The 19,040-nt window shown below is 39.9% G+C and overlaps 3 protein-coding genes across 3 annotated transcripts; 1 reads left to right on the top strand and 2 right to left on the bottom strand.

Moving 5' to 3' along the window:
• The first annotated feature begins 8,617 nt into the window (after positions 1-8,617).
• On the top strand, positions 8,618-11,481 carry il1b (interleukin 1, beta). Its single transcript, XM_072453770.1, has 6 exons — positions 8,618-8,685; positions 8,785-8,818; positions 8,917-9,091; positions 9,156-9,326; positions 9,575-9,711; positions 9,787-11,481. The coding sequence occupies exons 1-6, from the start codon at positions 8,651-8,653 to the stop codon at positions 10,003-10,005; spliced, it is 771 nt and encodes a 256-aa protein (XP_072309871.1). The 5' UTR covers positions 8,618-8,650; the 3' UTR covers positions 10,006-11,481.
• A 545-nt stretch (positions 11,482-12,026) lies between these two features.
• On the bottom strand, positions 12,027-14,100 carry purbb (purine-rich element binding protein Bb). The gene has a single exon (XM_072454262.1). The coding sequence runs from the start codon at positions 14,052-14,054 to the stop codon at positions 13,149-13,151; it is 906 nt and encodes a 301-aa protein (XP_072310363.1). The 5' UTR covers positions 14,055-14,100; the 3' UTR covers positions 12,027-13,148.
• Positions 14,101-16,668: 2,568 nt separating this feature from the next.
• Positions 16,669-18,018, bottom strand: ved (ventrally expressed dharma/bozozok antagonist). Its single transcript, XM_072453825.1, has 3 exons — positions 17,649-18,018; positions 17,316-17,575; positions 16,669-17,215 (listed from the first exon to the last, which is right to left on the bottom strand). Exons 1-3 carry the CDS (start codon positions 17,884-17,886, stop codon positions 16,874-16,876), a joined length of 840 nt encoding a protein of 279 aa, XP_072309926.1. The 5' UTR covers positions 17,887-18,018; the 3' UTR covers positions 16,669-16,873.
• Between the last annotated feature and the right edge of the window lie 1,022 nt (positions 18,019-19,040).

Below are 19,040 nucleotides of genomic sequence, written 5' to 3'. Positions count from 1 at the left end.
CTGCAAGTGCCTATACAGTGTCTATATTTTCTAAAGAGTTCACCTAGTTTATTTAATAAACTCCAGCCCTGCTCACCAAAAGTATTTTACATTGAATCGTGTGGAATCATAAAACATAGCCTTAACATGTGGTCAAGAGTTCATGACACCATTGTCCTCTCTCGCGTGGTCCAATGTCTGGATACAGGTGGAACCTAATCCCATGATTAAGCCTAAATCGAATGATTAAAACTATAAAAAATATGTTATGCCCAGATTTCTTTGCCTATTCCAGACTGACTCCATCTGACTGGTACAAAAAATAAATCAAGTTTTCTAACGGCAATGTAAGAAACCTCGTATTATATTCAAAATGTAACATAACACATTATGATGGTGGTCTCTCCTGCCTTAAAACTTACTTTATTTAACCTCCGCTCTAATGAGATGTGAAACCCCAGGCCATAGCAGATAATGAAAGATTGGGTTCTGTGGAGGAAATGAAGAGGACCTGGATAAAATGTTTTTAAAGGAGAGAGCTAATCAAAACATACAAACTGGTTGGGCTTATGATGACATTTTTGTACCAAATGGCACCGTACCAGAGATTTAAGGTCTGAAAAATAAAAGACATACACTTTTTTGTGTAAAAATAATACATTTAATCGGACATTAACAGGTAAATACAAGGTGTTATCATAACCAGGACATTAAACAGTAATATAGACCATTATGACATTATAGCCTAATTTAACTTTTTATAAAATCATATAAATCAGAACTCTTCAGGGAGTCATTTCAATATGATGTATGTATCTATGTAAATAAAATAAATCCACATTTTTTTCTCTGAACTATATCCTGTCAAAGTGTTGTTGACATCGGCAGCTCATTCTGTTTCTGTGCTTCTGGGTGCGTCTTAATGGCGCCATCTAGCGGTTTCGAAAAGACATTTGTCTACGCTGAAGCGGCTCAAGTGCGCCAACTTTTGGAGAAAGTCTTTGGTCCTTTATGAAGCCCCTGTCCTCATTCCACTGCTCATAAAGAGAGACTCATTGATCTGTGTCAGATCCCGCTGAGGTGAGAGACACATTGGCAGTTTGTGCAATGAATAAACGCGCATTGAAAGCTCTTTTTTTTTTTTTTTTATCACCAGGAGAGGTTCATTTGTGCAGAGGTTGTATGACACCGGCGTGTCGCTCAAAGTAAATTCTATAAATGTATTTGGCCGTTTCATTTACTCAGTTACATTTCTAAGTAGCCTAACTATTTCAAGCAATTTTACGCTTCATAGTTTTCAGTCATCAAACTTTTACTCCTCCTTGAGTAATAGTGTCTTTGAAGAAACAGTCTCTTGAGTAAAAGTATTGTTGTAAATCTTCAAGTAAAAAAAGCTTTTTGTCGACAATATGAAATACCTAAACATTTGTGTCTTGAACTGCTCATTCATGTATGATTTTGTTACTCATTTTTGTGACTATCCTAGGAAAATACCAAACTTTGTGCATTATTATTATTAGGCGCCACGAGCTGGCGAGAGGCCTATCAATCTCGTAAGGCCGTGCGAAGCACGGCTGCGAAAGTGCGCACATAGTGCGCACGAAATCGAGCGCGAAGCGCTCGCCCACTTCTAAACACTCACTAACGCACTCCTTCACTCATGCACGCCCCGTGCATACTAATTAGTAGTAGGAAAATGGAACATTACCGTTGTAAATGGGCGAAGCCCGTGCAAAAGTGCACACTAAACGAGCACTTTCATCCCCTTATAAAGCACTCATTTGCTCTAAGTAGCTCACGAATACGTTCCCCATCTCTTGCATGTTCCGTGCATATAAACATGTAATGCAAAAATTGAACATTATTACTGTATAGAGGGCCAAAAACACAAAGTGGGCGGAGCCCACTCAAAATTGACGAAATTACCCGTCAGTGACCAGGGACCCACACGAAAATGTATAGTTTATGATATTTGAAAAATGGGAAACATTGTTTTCGCATCGGAATATTATTCTTTCTTTCTTCTTTCTTTCTTTCTTTCTTCTCGGGACCAACCCCCTATTTTTCACCCTGTGAACATTGACGAAAAGTCACAAAAATTTGCACACCTCTAAAAATCGTGCCTCTCTACATTCTGGCTATTTCCCTTTTCTAAAATAAAAAAATTGGCGCTTCAGCGCCCCCAAATGTACCAAAAATGCATTGAGAGATAGGAAATGACCCAAAAAAAATCTGATCGTAGAATCATGAAATTTGGCGCAGAGGTAGATGGTGACAAGAGAAGTAAAAAATATTATTACGGCAACGCCGTCCACCCAACCAAATGTCGGCCATATTGGTTAAAAAATGGCTAAGCATGACTCGGAAGTTTTTCCAAACGTCGTACTTTTACGAACTCCTCCCAGGGCGTTGGCCCTAAAAAGCTAAAATTTGGTGAAAATGGTACTGAGGAGTGGGACATCAAAAGTTATTCAAATTACATTGATACCTGTCACGGTCTCTGAGCGGCGAAGCCGCAAACTTTAGCTAGAATTTCAGAAATCTCCCAAATTTAACATTTCTGCCGTTTGCGCAGATAAAGTCCGAATTGTGTCAAATTAGAATCAGTTGTTAAACTCTTTGCCCTAAACCTACTTGAGGTGAAATAAATTAATTTGGCGCCACAGCGCCCCCTACAGATTTTGTATGGAGGTTAAATGTTTAGTTTTGCGAAATTATATGAAATTTGACACACAACTCAATTTTAGCATCAAAAAAGTCAATGACTCATGTCATAATTGTTATGGCTTTGCCGTAGCGATGACCAAAACCTCCCACGTTATTCCAATGGGGAAATCGCCAGAACATGTTTACACTTTAGACTTTCACAAACTCCTCCCCCTCAGGGCGTCAGCCCTATTAACCTGAAATTTGGTGAGACTCATCTTCAGGGGTGGACCATCAAAAGTGATCCACATTTTCATTCAAAGAGTCACGGTGTCTGTGCGGCAAAGCCGCACATTTTGCCAAGAATTCAAAATAGAATTGCTTTTTGATGGTAAAACAAAGGGGAGAAGATGTGACAGCGTCACAGATTCAGCAGTAGGCGTACTAAAAGTACAATTGGGGCGCGTTAGCGCCCCCTCCTCTTGCGGCGTGGCGGCGGCGTGGCGAGGGCCGATCATTGCCGCTTGCGGCTATATTTCTTATTATTATTGTTTTGTACAACAACTTGAAATGATAAACCGAATGTAATGTCTAGATAGTTACTCTTACTTGAGTAATAGTTTCCCTAATTACTTTTCTTTCACTCTTAATTGTTTCGGGCCATTGTTGATAATTGTTAAGAAAACTGTGGGAGTGGGTTCAAAATGGGTCATCTAGAGGTAAAGTGCTGTACAATTTGGTGAGTTTATTTTAAAATAGAACATAGCTTTAATAAGCCACCTATTATTTCGGCATTAAAACCGGCTAAAATACACCCCTGGCGAACTGATCTGATAAAAAAAAAACTTCTAAAACCCATTAAATTACACCTGTTTTCTTCTAAATATCTTGACATGTTTTAATGTCATAATGATAGGCAATTAAGACCTGGGTTTTGATGAAAATGTCCATACACTTTTTCCACACACAACAAACAAAGAAAAACTTTGCTTACAATTTTTTTTTCTTTAAATGCCCAACCATTTTTTTATGTGTGCCCTTTTTAAGTTTGAGCCCCTGCCCCCTCAATTGCTCTCTGCACGGCCCCAAAATGTGTTTCTTGGCCTTTTTACCCAGTTAAATCTGGCGTAAATAACACCTAGATAAGTTTTAGGAGGTTGTGAGGTGTGTGTGTGTGTGCAATTGTGTAACCACAACAGAAACCAATTCCTTGCAAGTATAAATTACTCAGGCCACTTCCTGTGACACTGTCTACATGAGTTGAGATGTGTAATCTTCCAAAGAAATCTGACATTCTATCAATCAATTGAAGGCTAGAAGTACCAGTGTATTTGATGACATTTTGTAAATAGTTAATCACATCCTGGAGTAGAACTTAATTAATTACATGACACAAAGGTTTTCAGCTTCATTATTGCATATATATCACATAGTAACCGGTATTAATAATATCACAATGTAGGAGCAGGGTGTGTGAAATAGCCAAATAGTATTCTCAGGGATCCTCAATCCTTTCAGATCAGGACTCCCAATAGCCATGACACCGACCTGGGATCTGCAAAATAAAACTAGACATTGGAACTCCCTTCAAGCAGTTTGAGATTGGCAGAACTGGTCTCGTTTAGGGGGTTTTCAATCGATTTTAAAAGACAAAAAGAAACTCATTTAAAAAATGTCTGTGCTTTTAAATATAAACTTTATTTTTTTTTTAAGGTGTCTCTTGTGTAACTGTATTCATGATTGGTGGTGTTTTCCCTTTGCTCGAGGTCTCGAAAAAGAAAACATCCAGTCTTAATATCTCTGAATTCAGTTTTTCATTCATCATGAAGGCTCATTACAGCTCACCACTGTGAATTATACTCTAAAGAGCACTGCATTTGTTTGTTTATAAGACTCTCATTGGATTTTGCCTAATAGTTTGCTGAACACTGCTTGTGTGTATTTATGTATTTGTAAAAACAAATTGGCATTTTAATTGTGTTGTGTGTTTCATTTGTAATTGTTTTTGACAAGGTACTCACAAGATGCAAGTTTCTCTCATTGGGTATACTCAGAATAAATAAATTATATATATATATATATATATATATATATATATATTTTTTTTTTTAAAACACAGAAAAAAGTAATATCTCAAACAGTTACAAACAATAAACATGAGAATGGAGGATTTTGTATGGACGACCCTAAGGCCCCGTGGGATATGACGCTCGTCACTTCTTGGTGTCAGAGCAACACAAACATGACCAGAGCAGTGAGTACAGCAGAGCTGAAGAGCGAGGAGGTATCAGGGGTGAAGTGGGGCTAATATCTCAAGCTGAACCTGCTGCAGCTGATGCCTTGTCCTGGACAGCGGGACGTTGAGAAACATATAAAGGCACTTTGCCCATCACCATCCATGGGTTTTGTGTGGATAGTTAGTTTACTACAGTCACGTGTTTATGATGAGGAAATGGACTTGTGCATCTCGGCTCCTGTCTTCAGCGCAGCCATGAGGAGGTGGACAGGCTGTAGTAGTTCTACAAGTACAAGTACTGTAGTGTTATTCATGTCCATACCACCTATGAAAGAGGGTGACATTCAAAGAATTGGATCAAGATTTCAAACATGCCACACAGTGTCTGGATATGTATAATTTGTATGTGTTAATATTTCTGTGGGGCACCAGCCAATTTAGATCATTAATAATTCTCAAATCAAATATCTAAATTAATTAATTCATATTTAATCTGAATGTTATGAGAACGTAACCGTGACATTGACCCATTTTCCGGAAATTATTGAACACACCAACTGTGGTTTATGAAGATTTATTCACCAAATAATTAAACAGATAAATATGAATATGGAATATACAAATGACTCATTAACAGATGGAGACACTAGATATGGTTGTTCTAAATCTATATAGTTGTGTGTTAAAAGTTAAAGATGATCTTATCAGCCAGATTGTGAAATACATGTGCATTCATATGACCTGAAGAAGGGCTGTGTGGTCCAGCTGAGATGGGCCTCTGTCTGCATTGATGGAGCTCCTCCAGGGTTACTCAGGGTCACACCCGGTCGAAAACTGACAGTGTCAGGCTGAAGAAGCACTGGATCAGGTCCACTTGATCTGCGTTTTCCTTGCCAGACAACAGAATCCTCCTCAGCACAATCTTTATAATTGCACTTCACCGTGACGTGCCATACATAAGAACATAAATATGCGTGCTACACAGATGATGGTCTATTATTTTTGACCAAACCAGAAACTTTCATACCTAATGCATAAAATCTTGGTCCAATGTCCAATTGAACCAAGATTGGCAATATTTGGGACAGGTAAATATTTTAGAGGCAAAACTCACTCTTTTTATTCCATACTTAAGTATGTGTCAAAGGATTTAAACTAAATTGATGTTCCAGCCAGACTTCTCTATCTATTCCAGACTTTGGCAAGGCAAAAAAAATCATATCCTATTCGAAACTCTATGACTATGAAATGAAAAGGGTGTTTTGGTTTACCTCATCTTAAAAATAAAAATAAAACTTTATTTCAGCTCAAATCAGAGCATTGCTGTGCTGGTGTGACCAAAAAATATTGAGTGTAATGTGGTGCAGGATGATCCTGTACAGGACTGGCAGATGAGGAATGGTTGAAGTCAGTCGCGGAAAAGGGAGCTACTGTGATCTAACCACACCCTGAGAATCAAAGCTCACCTTTGCCTAAAACCACCACTTTATTGGCCTAAAACCAAGCAGCCAATTTGCTTGCACCGCCGTAAGAAGTAGTAGTACTAATAGGAGTGTTTTCATTCATAAAAAATATAATTGTTGATCAAGGGTGTCAAACAGACGTTTTAATCTGAACCCCTTACGCTTAGTGCTTAGTGCTTAGGACAATGGACTTTTTCTTTACTCCACTTCGTCCACATCTGATCAAAGAGAACTCTCAAGCTTAATATGCTAAAATTAAAGCTGTAACCCCCTTATTTCCAGTCAAATCAATAATTCTGGGAAGAGTCAGTTTGTGCTCCAAACCCACAAGTAACAAATTACCCTAAATTAAAATGAATAATGAATGAACAGGACATTTATATGGATTCCACCTGAACATTTTTGCATTATTACAAGTCCCTGAAATTACATTTTTGTGAATTTAATTTCAATTCAATTTGTTTCTGTAACTCCCAAAATCACAACAACTGTTGCCTCTGAGGGCCACTGGATAAAATGAATCAAGCAATGTCTGTGGGAGTGAGGGATGATGTCCCAGAGTCCTCTGTCCTTAGACCCTCCTTCTCGGCCAGGAAAATTTACCTTCAGCTTTTAAGAGAGAATTGTCAAAACCCAAGTCATAAGTCCATATTCCTGTTCCTGCTGCTGATGCATGAATATTATTAAGTCTTTCACTTGCTGCAGATTTGTGCAACAGTGTCCACAAATAACTATTATAAGGCTATATAAACCTATTCATTTCTTATAATTTTGTTTTGTTCGGCCTGCGACCCAGTGTGAGCGTCGAAAGCTTGGCACACCTGTTGTAGATTCTTGTGAATGTCATGTGGCTGCGCTTTCGTACCTTTGTCCTACTTTTATACTGCTCTTTGGTAAGTCACGCATTCAAACTTATTTGATTATGCGCTGTTACTGGGGCTTACTATGCACTGTCTTGTATCTCTGGTGTCTCCATGGACACCAGCTCAGTGCTACCCTACCTCTGTGCACTTTGGATTTGGACAATGTGAGTTCAACACATTGATCGTGGTATGTATTTTTGTGCAGTGCGTCTAAACTGATCACGTAAATCAAATTGCTGATTTAAAACCTCTAGGATTGCTCCTTAGGATCATCTCCTTCACATCCAACTCGCTGTTTTGCGCCATACGTGTAAATGGCAGTATTTTGGACTCGTTTTTGTTTAGCCTGTGGGTCAGTGGCCCAACTGGGATTAATCTAGAGACAATTGATATACAACCAAACGTGTAAGAACACCCTCACAAGTTCCATCCCTCTTTGACAAGTGTAACATTTCTTTGTGTGTCCTTCGTTCATATCAGTTCACCTATACCTGCGTGACCTTAAGCTGGATTGATTCTAATTAGGACCTATAACCAAACCAGAGTGGTGTTGTTTAAGACCTTGTGGGTCCAGTGTTTTTTTTTTTTTTTACCGTATTCTAATTCCTACGACTACTAAATCAGCATTGGCGTCAACTTGACTTCAGAACTATGTATTTGGGCCTCAAAAATCCTGCCATGAACACAATAATTTAACTGAACTTCTGATGGACATTCATAAAAAGGAGAAAAATTACATGTAGACTTAATAAGTTAATTAATTAAGGTCCCAGGATTGAATGGGGCCTCTCTGTGTGGCGTTTCCATGTTCTTTTCATGTCTGGGTTGGTTTCCTCTGGGTGATCCGGTTTCCCCTACCACTAAAAACATGTACCGTACAATAGGCTCCTTCCCTCTGGGACCAGGACTCGCCTGAAAAGATATTCTAAATGTTAATGGGACTTTCCTGGTTAAATAAAGGTCAAAACATTTGAAAATGGACAATTTGGTTGACTTTGGACCAAATGGGACAATTATGCTAGACTACATGTTTAGAACTCTGTATGTATGTTCTCTCGCTGTGTCAGTTGTGTTTTCTATGTTTTTTCTAAAAATTGAAAAAAGAAGAAAGTGTATGAATACAGATACACACACTAATACAAATGAACTGCAGTATTCATTCATTATTTTATGTATTTTTTTTAACATGACACTGCTATTGGAAAAAGTAGTAATTGAGCAATAGAGAACTTTCTTGATACACAACGACTCACCAAAAAGGTCAGTCTGAATACACCACATTCTACCACATCCTACATCATACACATAACATACAAGTACCATGATGTAATGTGGAATTTCCCTTGTGGGGTTTTCAGCGTCCTTTTGGCCAGCCCCTGCTCTACATGTGCATGTGTCAAGAGCACCGTCTCTGAACGACACTCGTGCACCACCATCAAAGCAAGTAACGTGCTGAATGCGTGATGGCCGACTTTGACTTGTCTCAAGCTTTGGACATGTGAGTAAATTTTTGTTGTAGATTTTTATTTAGCATGTGTGGAAGCAAACATTGTGTGTTAATGATAAAACAAAAATATATGTTAATGCTATTTTACAGGAGTTCTGTTGAACAGCCACCAAGTGACATAGAGGTAAACATTAAAGTTTTTATTATTGTTTTGTAAATATGGAAGTGAAATTGGGAAAGTGAGGTTGTTAACTTTCCCTTTCCACACTGTGTAAAACATAGGCTGAAAATTTCGCCTCCAATTTGCAGCTTGTCATTACTTGCGATTACAAAACCATGCAACATGTGGCCAACCTGGTGGTGGCCATAAACAAAATGAAGAAACCTCTGATCAGATTTAGGCAAGAATTGAGTAACCAACAACTGTGCGACGCAGTCCTGGAGAGTCTGATAGAAGGTTTGTGCTATATCACAAGACACATTTCAATGAGCTACAACTTACAGTGTATATTTTTTCTTAGAAACAACAATAGAAACATTGGAATCAAATAGAACAGAAAGAAAGTTCTTCCGTGCCAACAGTGTAAATCTCTGCACCCTGTGTGACATAGCACAGAAGGACATCATCCAACACTCTGAGGAATTGAAACTCCACGCTATAACCCTCAAAGGAGGAAATACAGAACAAAAAGGTGAATTACCACAATAATGCACAATGACACTCTGGTCAAGTGGTTGCTTTGTACAATGTACCGTTTATGGATTATACCATTGATAGCAATTTGAATTACACATTTGTTTTTATCCATCATGGCACTTTCCTGAACGTGCAAATGAATATTAAGGTGCAAGTCGAGTGTAAAGAAAGCTATTTTGTATTCTATAATCATTGACTTGCTTTTGTATTGTACTTATGACATTTCTGTATGTGAATTTGTAGTGACGTTTCAGATGAGTAGGTACAACTTCCCATCTGACAAGGGACAACCAATTATATTGTCATCAATTGTTATCAAAAACCTCAACCGACACCTGACATGCTCTATGCAAGGTGAGAAAGCGGTCTTGAACCTTGAGGTGAGTCTATGTCATAATCACAGTGACAATTGAAGTGAAAGTGGCGATTAGTTCGTCATTGTGTGTGTTTTGTAGGAAGGTTCAGTGTCAGACCTGCAGAATATCTGCAGTGAAAAAAACATGGACCGTTTCCTGTTCTACAAAACCATTGAAGGAATATCGAAGGCAAAGTTTGAGTCGGTCAACTGTAAGGGCTGGTTCATCAGCACGTCTTCAGGGGACGAGAACCAGCCATTGGAGATGTGCCAAATGGACCATGCAACCAGATTAACCTGCTTCAGCATCAACAAATGAGACTGAAGAAAGCACAAGGCAGGACCAGTTAGTTACACATTTGAAACTGTAGCTAACCACTGGATGGGGCTGTTGTGCAAAGACCTACTGATAATTTCTAAGTTCAAAAAGGCAGAAGCTGTCAGGGGTAGGATGACCCTGACCAAAATCTGATACTAAATATAAATATAATGTAGCCATGTTTAGAGAAATAATTTTACTAGCAACCTTTTTGGAAGAATTATTTTAAAATCAAGTATAATATCTGCATTTTCAATAAGAAATGCTTTCTTCCTGTAATTTAACATTTTCTTTATTTTTATGTTTACATGTTATATTTATCCCTCCTGCTATCTTCACCCACATGTGTCTGCAGTACAATGCCCCCCCCCTCTCACAACTGTGTGTGTGTGTGTGTGTGTGTTCAAAAAATAAGTAGTAACAAAAGAAAATAGTTTTTTAACCCGCACACTATATTTTAGGGTGGCACAAAGGTTAAACTCTTGTTGAAGATTGGGCATTCATCTCTTTTGTCAGATTACATAAAGGGGTAAATATTGGTGTTTCTCAACATTCAGTAGCCTGTGCCCTGCCCCTCTCCAGTGACTGTCCAAATGAAGAGAGACCAGTGCTGCTTTGCATTGCGTACATGCACATAGAAGACTGGTCTGCAGTAATGATTTGTAAAGCAATGGTTTGTGCAAGTGAGAGATCGTGGTCCCTCTTACGTGCACATTCCGGGCACATGGCAACAGAAGCTAAATATAGCCCCACAGCCTGGCTTCACCGCGGGATCATGCTTCCTCGCTCAACCACCATCCCTCTACTAACATGTGTTAGTCTGCTCTTATCATGTGCAGGTCCAGGAGTGTTTTTATTTTTAATTTAAAAAAACTGGGTTCAGGCATTGCATCTCAAGTGATCAAACATGGCTGTATCTTTCTTGGCAGTAGTTTCCCCCATGCATACAGTAAATGCTCTAGTTTAGGCTCAGAGTGATTGTTGCATGGCAATGTTGCATAATCCTGGATGAGTTGGTATTACATTGCCCCCATGTTGTATATAATGCATATACAAATATAAAATGTTTGTTTGTTCATGTCTTTAACCATATGTATGTATACACACACTTGATAATAAAATAAAAATATTTAAACGCAAAGGTAAAGTTAAAAAAATAAAAGGGAAGATATAGCAAAATAATTACTTTCAGTTGGTAAACTGCTTTAAGCTTAGTTTAAAAATATTTGACTAAATATATTTCCAGTAAATGAAAAGCTGTGTAAATCCTAAATGCAGGAAATTAAATGTACACCAATAAGGGCTGGACAATTAATAATATTGTATTATCATATTTTTAACCATATGTTTTTCATGGGAGGTCTAGAGCCAATCCTCAGTCAGTAAAAGGAGCAGTTCAGACATTACAGGAAGAAATGTGTGTACTAAATGTCAACAATTAAAAGTTTGTTAGATTTATGTTCATAAAATAGATATTGAAACCTTATATTTTTGAACTTTGAAAAGAAACAATAAATCCATTTGAAAATTGAGATTGACTCATTATTTTTGCCAAATCGCTCACCCTCAACAACATGAAGTGCTATGGAGCTCAACATGTGTCATATGTGAACATAACTCAGCACAATCAGTCTGTTGTATCGCTGCCATGCGCTTCTAATGGCACGGCAGACTCCTTAACCTGGAATGTGCATCTGCAGAGGCCTCCCACATTAAAATAGCCCACATGCCCCGTCAGCACACGCTCACTGCCAACACATGGCTGACCAGCAGCTGCCCTACTCCCGACGCAAAGCACTGTGGGTGAAGGGTTGATTTGGGAGAGAAGTAGCATTAAGCAACAAGCGATTTACCATTTACCAGCAAAGTCATTGTATTTCTATAAGCGACTCAAAGTCATAATGAAGGGTGCCAAAAGTTCAAGTCTTTTTCTGAAGTAATTACAATGTCAAAGGCAATGGTTTTAAAGTCGTTTAGAAGAATAACGCTTAGAACATGATACAAACTTGAAAAGTCACAAATATGTTTTAAGAAATTAAGCTTTTTTTATTTTTTAAGTCTTGAAATTCATTTACACAATACATTTTCTAAAGTAATTATAAGTATTTCAAAATATTTTTTCAGTAATATTTTTTATATAAGTAGATATTCATTTCAATATAGTTCTCTTTTGAAAAAACAAAAGACAATTAAAACAGAAAAAAACCATGAGTTTCTTTGTTTTTTGCCGGGGTCTGACCACAACAGGGTTCTGAATGGGAATGCAGTTCAGTATTGGACCCGTAGTGTCATGTGGGACAGCACTGACATGTTGAGAGTCAAGTGGCTCCCATCGCGCCGGGACTCAGAGCTGCAAACCTGTGGAACAAGGGTGCTCTGGCGCCAGGTAAACACACTGCTCTTACAGATTATGCAGCCTGTTTTGGTCATAATATTGCTCAGATTTTTCTTTAACATTAAGCCCTGCCCATCAGCCTTGACTACTTAAGTCAGAGATTTAATTTTGCCCACAAGCCCCTTTATTTAGGCTTACACATAATCTGCTCTACAACTTGTCCTGACATTTTGGGTAATCTGCTGCAAAAAACAATGTTCTGACAGCTGCCCATCTGCTAACATGCCAAATGCAAACGCCCAGCCAAAAACAAAGGCTTTCCTTACATTATGTTATAGGTACATTTAACTGACTTGCAAGAGTCCCCACATTTTCGTTTTATTATCCACTGAAGAGTGCTAAACCAAACTGAAATACAACGTATGCCAATTCTCTCCATTAGAAAACATAACATAAAGACGCCTCTTTACGGTGTAAAACTAAGTTGCTGATAGGAAAGTATATTTTTCTATAAACTTGCTGGTTTAGTAGGTTCCCTCTCCTTTTAATAATATAAAGCATACGTCACTCTGTTTTTAGCCAAAAATAATTAACACGAAATCCACGTTTTGACTTTCAAATGCACACAACCAACCCCACCTCAACCTACACACTTCAGGAGAATACATCAATATCCATGTACAACATTTTTCTGCCACGATACTTGAGTAGGCTAATACAGCACGTCATGCACATCATCTGTCATTATCTGCGTCTTCTTTGTTACCACATCTGTCAACGCTCAGTGGTCTCATTGGTCTCAGTGGTCTCAGTCGTCGTCCACATCGTCCACCTCGGACTCGTTTCTCCTCTCGTACACTTTATCCCTTTGCTTCTCCTGGATCTCCTTCATCTCGTCGGCGTAACGGCTGAACGCGCCTCCAAACTTGCTCCAAGCCTTGAAGGGGATCGTGATAGAGTTCCTGTAGCTCGGCTTCACTTCGCTCACTCGCAGGAACACCCCGTATTTGTTGGCCCCGACGTCGAAAAAGAAGCGCTTTGAGTCAACCATGATGGACGTGCCCTCGGGCAGCTCTCCGTAGGCCCCTGCAGCGGTGCCAGAGGTCAACTCCTCGTCGTCCCCGCCATAATCATCAATGAGTTTCGCCAGGGCGTCCCTGAACTCTATGAGCCCCTGAGCCGGAAGCGCTATGGTCTGTCCGGACAGCATACCACCCGCGGGGCCCCCGACCCCAAAGCCGGGCCCGCGGTTCACGGTCTGCCGGATGCGCAGGAACCTCCCTCGCTGGTTTTCCTTCAGGTCCAGGTAGTACTTGCGGTTTTCGCGGACAAGAAACTCGCTCTTTAGCGCCCGCCTCGGCCCGCCGTCTTCGCCCGCGCTGGCCTGGGCGATTTGCTCTGGGCTGCTGGGTCCGAGCTGTGCGTAATGCTCGATGAAATCCCCCAGATAGTCCCGAAACTCGGCTGCAACTGACAGCGACAGAGTCAGGCGACTTTTGGAGCCCCCGGCCCCAACCTCGGCGATTTTTATAAACCTGCCCTTGCTGTTTTGCTTAACGTCCAGGTAAAAGCGTTTGTTTTGGATGTCCAGACGCTTGGACGCCAGCTCCTGGGTTTCCTGGTCCCTCTGAAAGTGCTGGAAGCCTCCACCTCCGCCACTGCTGCCACCGCGCTCACTCCCGCTGTCTCCATCCGCCATCTTCAACTCCACCATCGGCTTCTGCCCCGCTCCTGCGTAGCTGCTTTCTGCGCGAGACTGCCCTCCGCGCGCGCCTTTCACGCATGTTGAAGAGGGGCCTGGGATTGGGCCGCAATAGGCCTGTCCATGTGTCAATCATGACTGTTCCCACGGTTAACGCTCTGTTATTGGCTTCTGAACACAGAAACCACCGCCCATGTAGGAAAGCCGACGAAATCCAGTATATTCATATAACATAATAGCCTTTGTTTACATTGTTTGCTGTGTCAAGCACAGTTTTCACATTCGTACGGCCCCACAATCTATCCAGTGACTTTTATTTGATCTATGTAACTTTGGGCATCTACAGTTGTGCTTTACCCTGACCTATCAGCAGATGGCATCATTGCTAAAGAAAACTCATGCAGTACAAGGGTATGTAAGTCTGGAAGGGGCATGTAACCATGGATCTATTATAGTATGTAACCCACTGGTGTTAAAATGGAACTGCAACAATCAAACCTGGAGTGTCAGTGCCTGGGGTCATCAATGTAATCATTTGTGAAAAATAAACAGTAAAAATTCCAAACAGATGATTGAGAATTGGGTATGGAAACAGAAACGCCACAACTTCAGTGTATTTGTTTAAAATAAAGGCTTATAATACTTGAAGCCATTCTTTAGAAGATACAGTATTTTCTCATTCTCTGTACTGGCCATGCCTCATGTTCAGAAGCTGCAGAATTCTCTCACTGAGCTGCAGAGGCTGTACTGGCACTGATTCATGATCAGCTGCAGTTGTTGGGAATTTGATAGAGAGGTTTGGAGTCCTTTTAGGTTTATTTCAAACTGGTTTTAGTTGCTCAGTCTCCGCGGACATAAGGTCATATATGAAATTTGAAATCAATTCCTCCCTTTAAAGTAATTAATTGTAAATGTTCATGCTACTATAATTTTGTAGATTTATCTTGTAATAGTCCCTTTTTAACTGAAGTCCCATTGCATCACTAAAGTCCCTCCTCTTTCAAGTTTTGAATAAATTACTGATCTAAAAGTGTTCAAAAGTGACTACTGTAATAGATGATTTGTTTTATTGTCCTTATTCCCCCTTTTTCCATGTGACATGTACTGTCCATGGGAGTAAATAGTTATATTAAGGTATCCCATGCCATTAAAACATTATTGTAATTTATACATTGTGAAGTCTTCAAACGTTAAAAAAAATATACATATTTCGTTTTGGTGAGATGGATGTGGATTAACCGAATAACACAATCATTTTAGAACAGTCTAAATTGCATAAAATGCAGCTGAAGGTGTATTAGTGTGTCATTCTAAGTTGCAAGACGGGTTTGGAAAGTGTATCTAACTTCCAGAAAATCATACAAAAAAACATGTTGGCTTCATATTAAACTATAAGCATGCGAAAATAAATCTAAAATTATAGAAATTGCATAATTTTTTTCAAAGCAGACATAGTTAAACACGTGGAAATGCCTTAGTTTTGAGCAAAATAGGTGCTATTATGTCCAAACTACTGCCCGGGGGCCAAATGCAGCCCGCAGAGCAATTTCTGTTGGCCCTCCGGCTTCATGCAAGATCCAAACAACAAAAAGTAGTACTTTTTACTGCAAAATTGGAAAAATTCAAGCAACCTTTTTATTATAAAGGTGTGGAGGTGCATCGAAACAATGTGAAATGCAAATTTCAAATTATTCACTTTGTTATTTGACAAATTTGACAATGTTGGGTTGTTTGTTTCAAAATGACACCCCTGTACTATGCCAACCAATGTATTCGCTAACAATATGATGTGCAATCAAAATATTAAAAACTCACTACAGAAAATGTATGAACAAAGATTTAATGCACATTCATCAAAGCAATCTGAGGCATGAGAAAAAATATCAAATACAATTCAAAACACATCCTTATTGTTAAGCTCAGGGCCGACCCGACTAAGTGATTGTTAAGGGCCACAATCAAAGGGGGGCCACATGCTCTGGTGGGCTGGGCCTGGGCCAGAAGCAATTGACAAACCACACTTAAGTTGTCAGCAGAAAACTAAAGCATAGGTTATTGTGCCATAAGTTCAGACGTCCAAGACACAAGTTGCTGGCGGTTCTCTGGAGCCTCAGCACAGAGCAGTGAAGAGAGTGAAGGTGCTGCTGCACAACGGCACATAAACTCAGGCCCAACATAAACACTAATTAAAATGTATTGTCAAAATCTATCCATGTACAAGTGTGCTCCACAAACCTGGTAGAATAAATAATTAGCCTATGATATTTTGTATCATATTCAAATAATGATCTAAAGTACACCAGAATACTGGGAATGACACATGATTTTTTTCTAATTCTCCCTAAACCCTCCTTTACATAATGAGTATTTCTCATTTTATAAACATACATGTAAATGCTGATAGACAAATGGCAAACTTCTCTAGAGCAGTGGTTTCCAAACGGGGGGTCGCGAGGCATGAGCTGGGGGTCACGAGTAGATTTCATAATGTAATTTTAAAATTGTGTGTTTTTATTGACAGTATGTTTTAGTTAAATTGGGTCATATTACATGGTAAACTAGTAAAATATATACATAACATTAATTTGATAAGATTTACAACTTGAAATTATTACAGGGGGGGCAGAAAAGATTGGGAACTCCTGCTCTAGAGATCTTAAGTCAGTTTTTGATTTGCGATCTGCCTCTGATTTTTAAACAGTGTTTGTCAAATGGTGGGCCACGAAAATCTTGTGTAGGGCCACCAAATGCCTAGAGCTGACAAAGCTTGTTACAATAAAACAGTCTTGCTCCTGTTTGGAGATGCTGTGTTGTGGCTGTATCTCACATTGTCAGTAGTATGGGGAATATGAGGGGTACGGGCCCATAAGCGGTGCTGCGGTGGAGGGCAGCATGACTGACGGCCGGCTGCTGTACTGGTACAAAGGATCTCGGGACATCCCAGCGCTGAGAACAGAGGCGTACTGCAGGCTCTGTGGCTGAACATAGGGGGCAGCAGCAAGGGGACTGTCCTGTCCAGCTGAGTGAAATCTTGGGTAAGGTGATGCTCTGTATGACTGCAGCTCAGGGTAATGCAAAAAATGAGAGGCTACATTTGCCTGACAAACATGAGCAAGGGCATCCTGCACGGTCCTCTTCATCTTCATTCTCCTGTTCTGGAACCAGTTGCGAATCTGCATACAGAAATGTATTATTGAGAAAAGAATCAGGAATAGGCAATAATGTGCTGTAATCATTCACTTTTTAACAATATTGATGTTAAAAGAGGATTACCTGTTTGTCGGAGAGGTTGAGCTTCTTGCAAAGCTCAGCTTTGTCTTGTGTTCCCAGATATGCATTCCTTTTGAAGGCCTGCTCTAGGTTGTTGATCTGCTCTGCTGTGAAGGCTGTGCGAGGTCTCCTTCCTGATGGAGGAGAAGGTGGAACTGTGGAGGCTGTATTTGCAGGATCTGTTGGGGAATGGGAATGTCCCTCTTCACTCTCATACCCAGAGGTCTCCTCTTCTGTCCCACTGCTGAAATCAGCTTCATTTTCTAAAAAAACAAGGACTGGATTACACACACCCCAAAACAGATTACATCCACATATTCTTTGTTGGAAACTTACGTGGAGCATTATGGGAAGTTTGATGCTGAGGACTGTGCAAACCGGAATGACTGTAATCTCCCAGATCAGAGCTCTCCTGCTCTCCCTTTGGTCTCTGTCTGCAGTAGAATCCAGGCAGGCTCTCTGAGTTTGTTCCACAAGCAGTGAGTTCATTGGTCTGTCGGGGGCCTGACACAGGCTCGGTCCTGGTTGACTGGCTGCTTTGGGCCATCCATTCAATAGAAAAAATACTCTTCATGTTTAAAATCCCAGTTGAGAAAAGGTAATGTCCAAAGTCCAAACAATTTTGAGGAGTAAGCTTGTTGTGAGTCAAGGCTGGTCAGTATTTATAGAGAAGGGCCGCCTTATGTCAGAGCCCCTCTGAGATCAAAGCAAGCATCCTCCCATAGCTCCCGCCCTCCGTTTTCACAACTAGAGTAATTAAGATCGTCTCATTCAGTCTCTATGAGGCTGTTACACCGAGGCTCCAGTAAGTCTGGGAGCCCCCCCCTTCAGTCCTGTCCTCTTTTCCTGCCTTCCAGAGACACACCTTGATCCGTCTGTCTGCTTCTTCAATCACATCCACTTGAAAAATTATGTTTGTTTAATAGGCAAGAGATCCCTCATCTAATGTAACAATTGTTGAAATGATTCAGATGACCCTTGTTAAACCCCTGGAACAGTCTCAGAGCATGCATAAAACACATGCATCGTTTGGGTGATTGCTGTCATCACGGAACAGAAATCATTCAATTTTGATTAGGCTGATTGAGGAGGGCTTTCACAACACTGGAGTTGTCCTGATCATATGAGCGTCGAGTGATACTCAGAGTATGCATGTCAGATGGTAGGCCTCCAAACAGTTAATGTACTTTTAATTATTGGGCTATTCATGGGTTTCAGAATGATGAAATTACTGTCATAGCAACTATACTAAAAGATCCTACCTTTTTGAATGGTGAAAATGTTGCTTGTATCAGGAAGCTGAATCACATGAATTTGCGAGTCGAGGATCATCATTCAGGCTTTTACAGTTCCCACAACTTACAAACTGTTCAATAACAATAATTAATGCATTTTTGAAACACAAGAGATGGTTGGTCACTCTGCAAAATGAATTAGGGAAGGCCCAGGGGTGGAAAGTAATATTACAAATATTCACGGTACTGTACAGTTGTTTTATTGTTGAGGTATTAGCCAATATTTTGAAACATGTAGACTACTCATTGAGTATAATGCTAGCCATGTAATTGTAAGTAGGTGCATTTAAAATGTAAACCAACTAGTAACTAACTAGTAAGCCTATTTTGACTAGTATTTTTCTTTTTTAAAGTAGGCCTACTTGTCATTAATTGGGTAGGCCACCTTCTTAGCCACGTAACTAGACTAATGTGTGATAAAATGTTTAGACGC

The sequence above is a fragment of the Eucyclogobius newberryi genome, unplaced genomic scaffold (genome assembly GCF_026437365.1).
Source record: "Eucyclogobius newberryi isolate DKJ021-1_F unplaced genomic scaffold, fEucNew1.0.hap1 SCAF_2, whole genome shotgun sequence".
In the NCBI taxonomy this organism is placed as follows: domain Eukaryota; kingdom Metazoa; phylum Chordata; class Actinopteri; order Gobiiformes; family Gobiidae; genus Eucyclogobius; species Eucyclogobius newberryi.
Note: the sequence above shows the minus strand (reverse complement) of the source record. Positions and strands in the feature narration are given on the sequence as shown.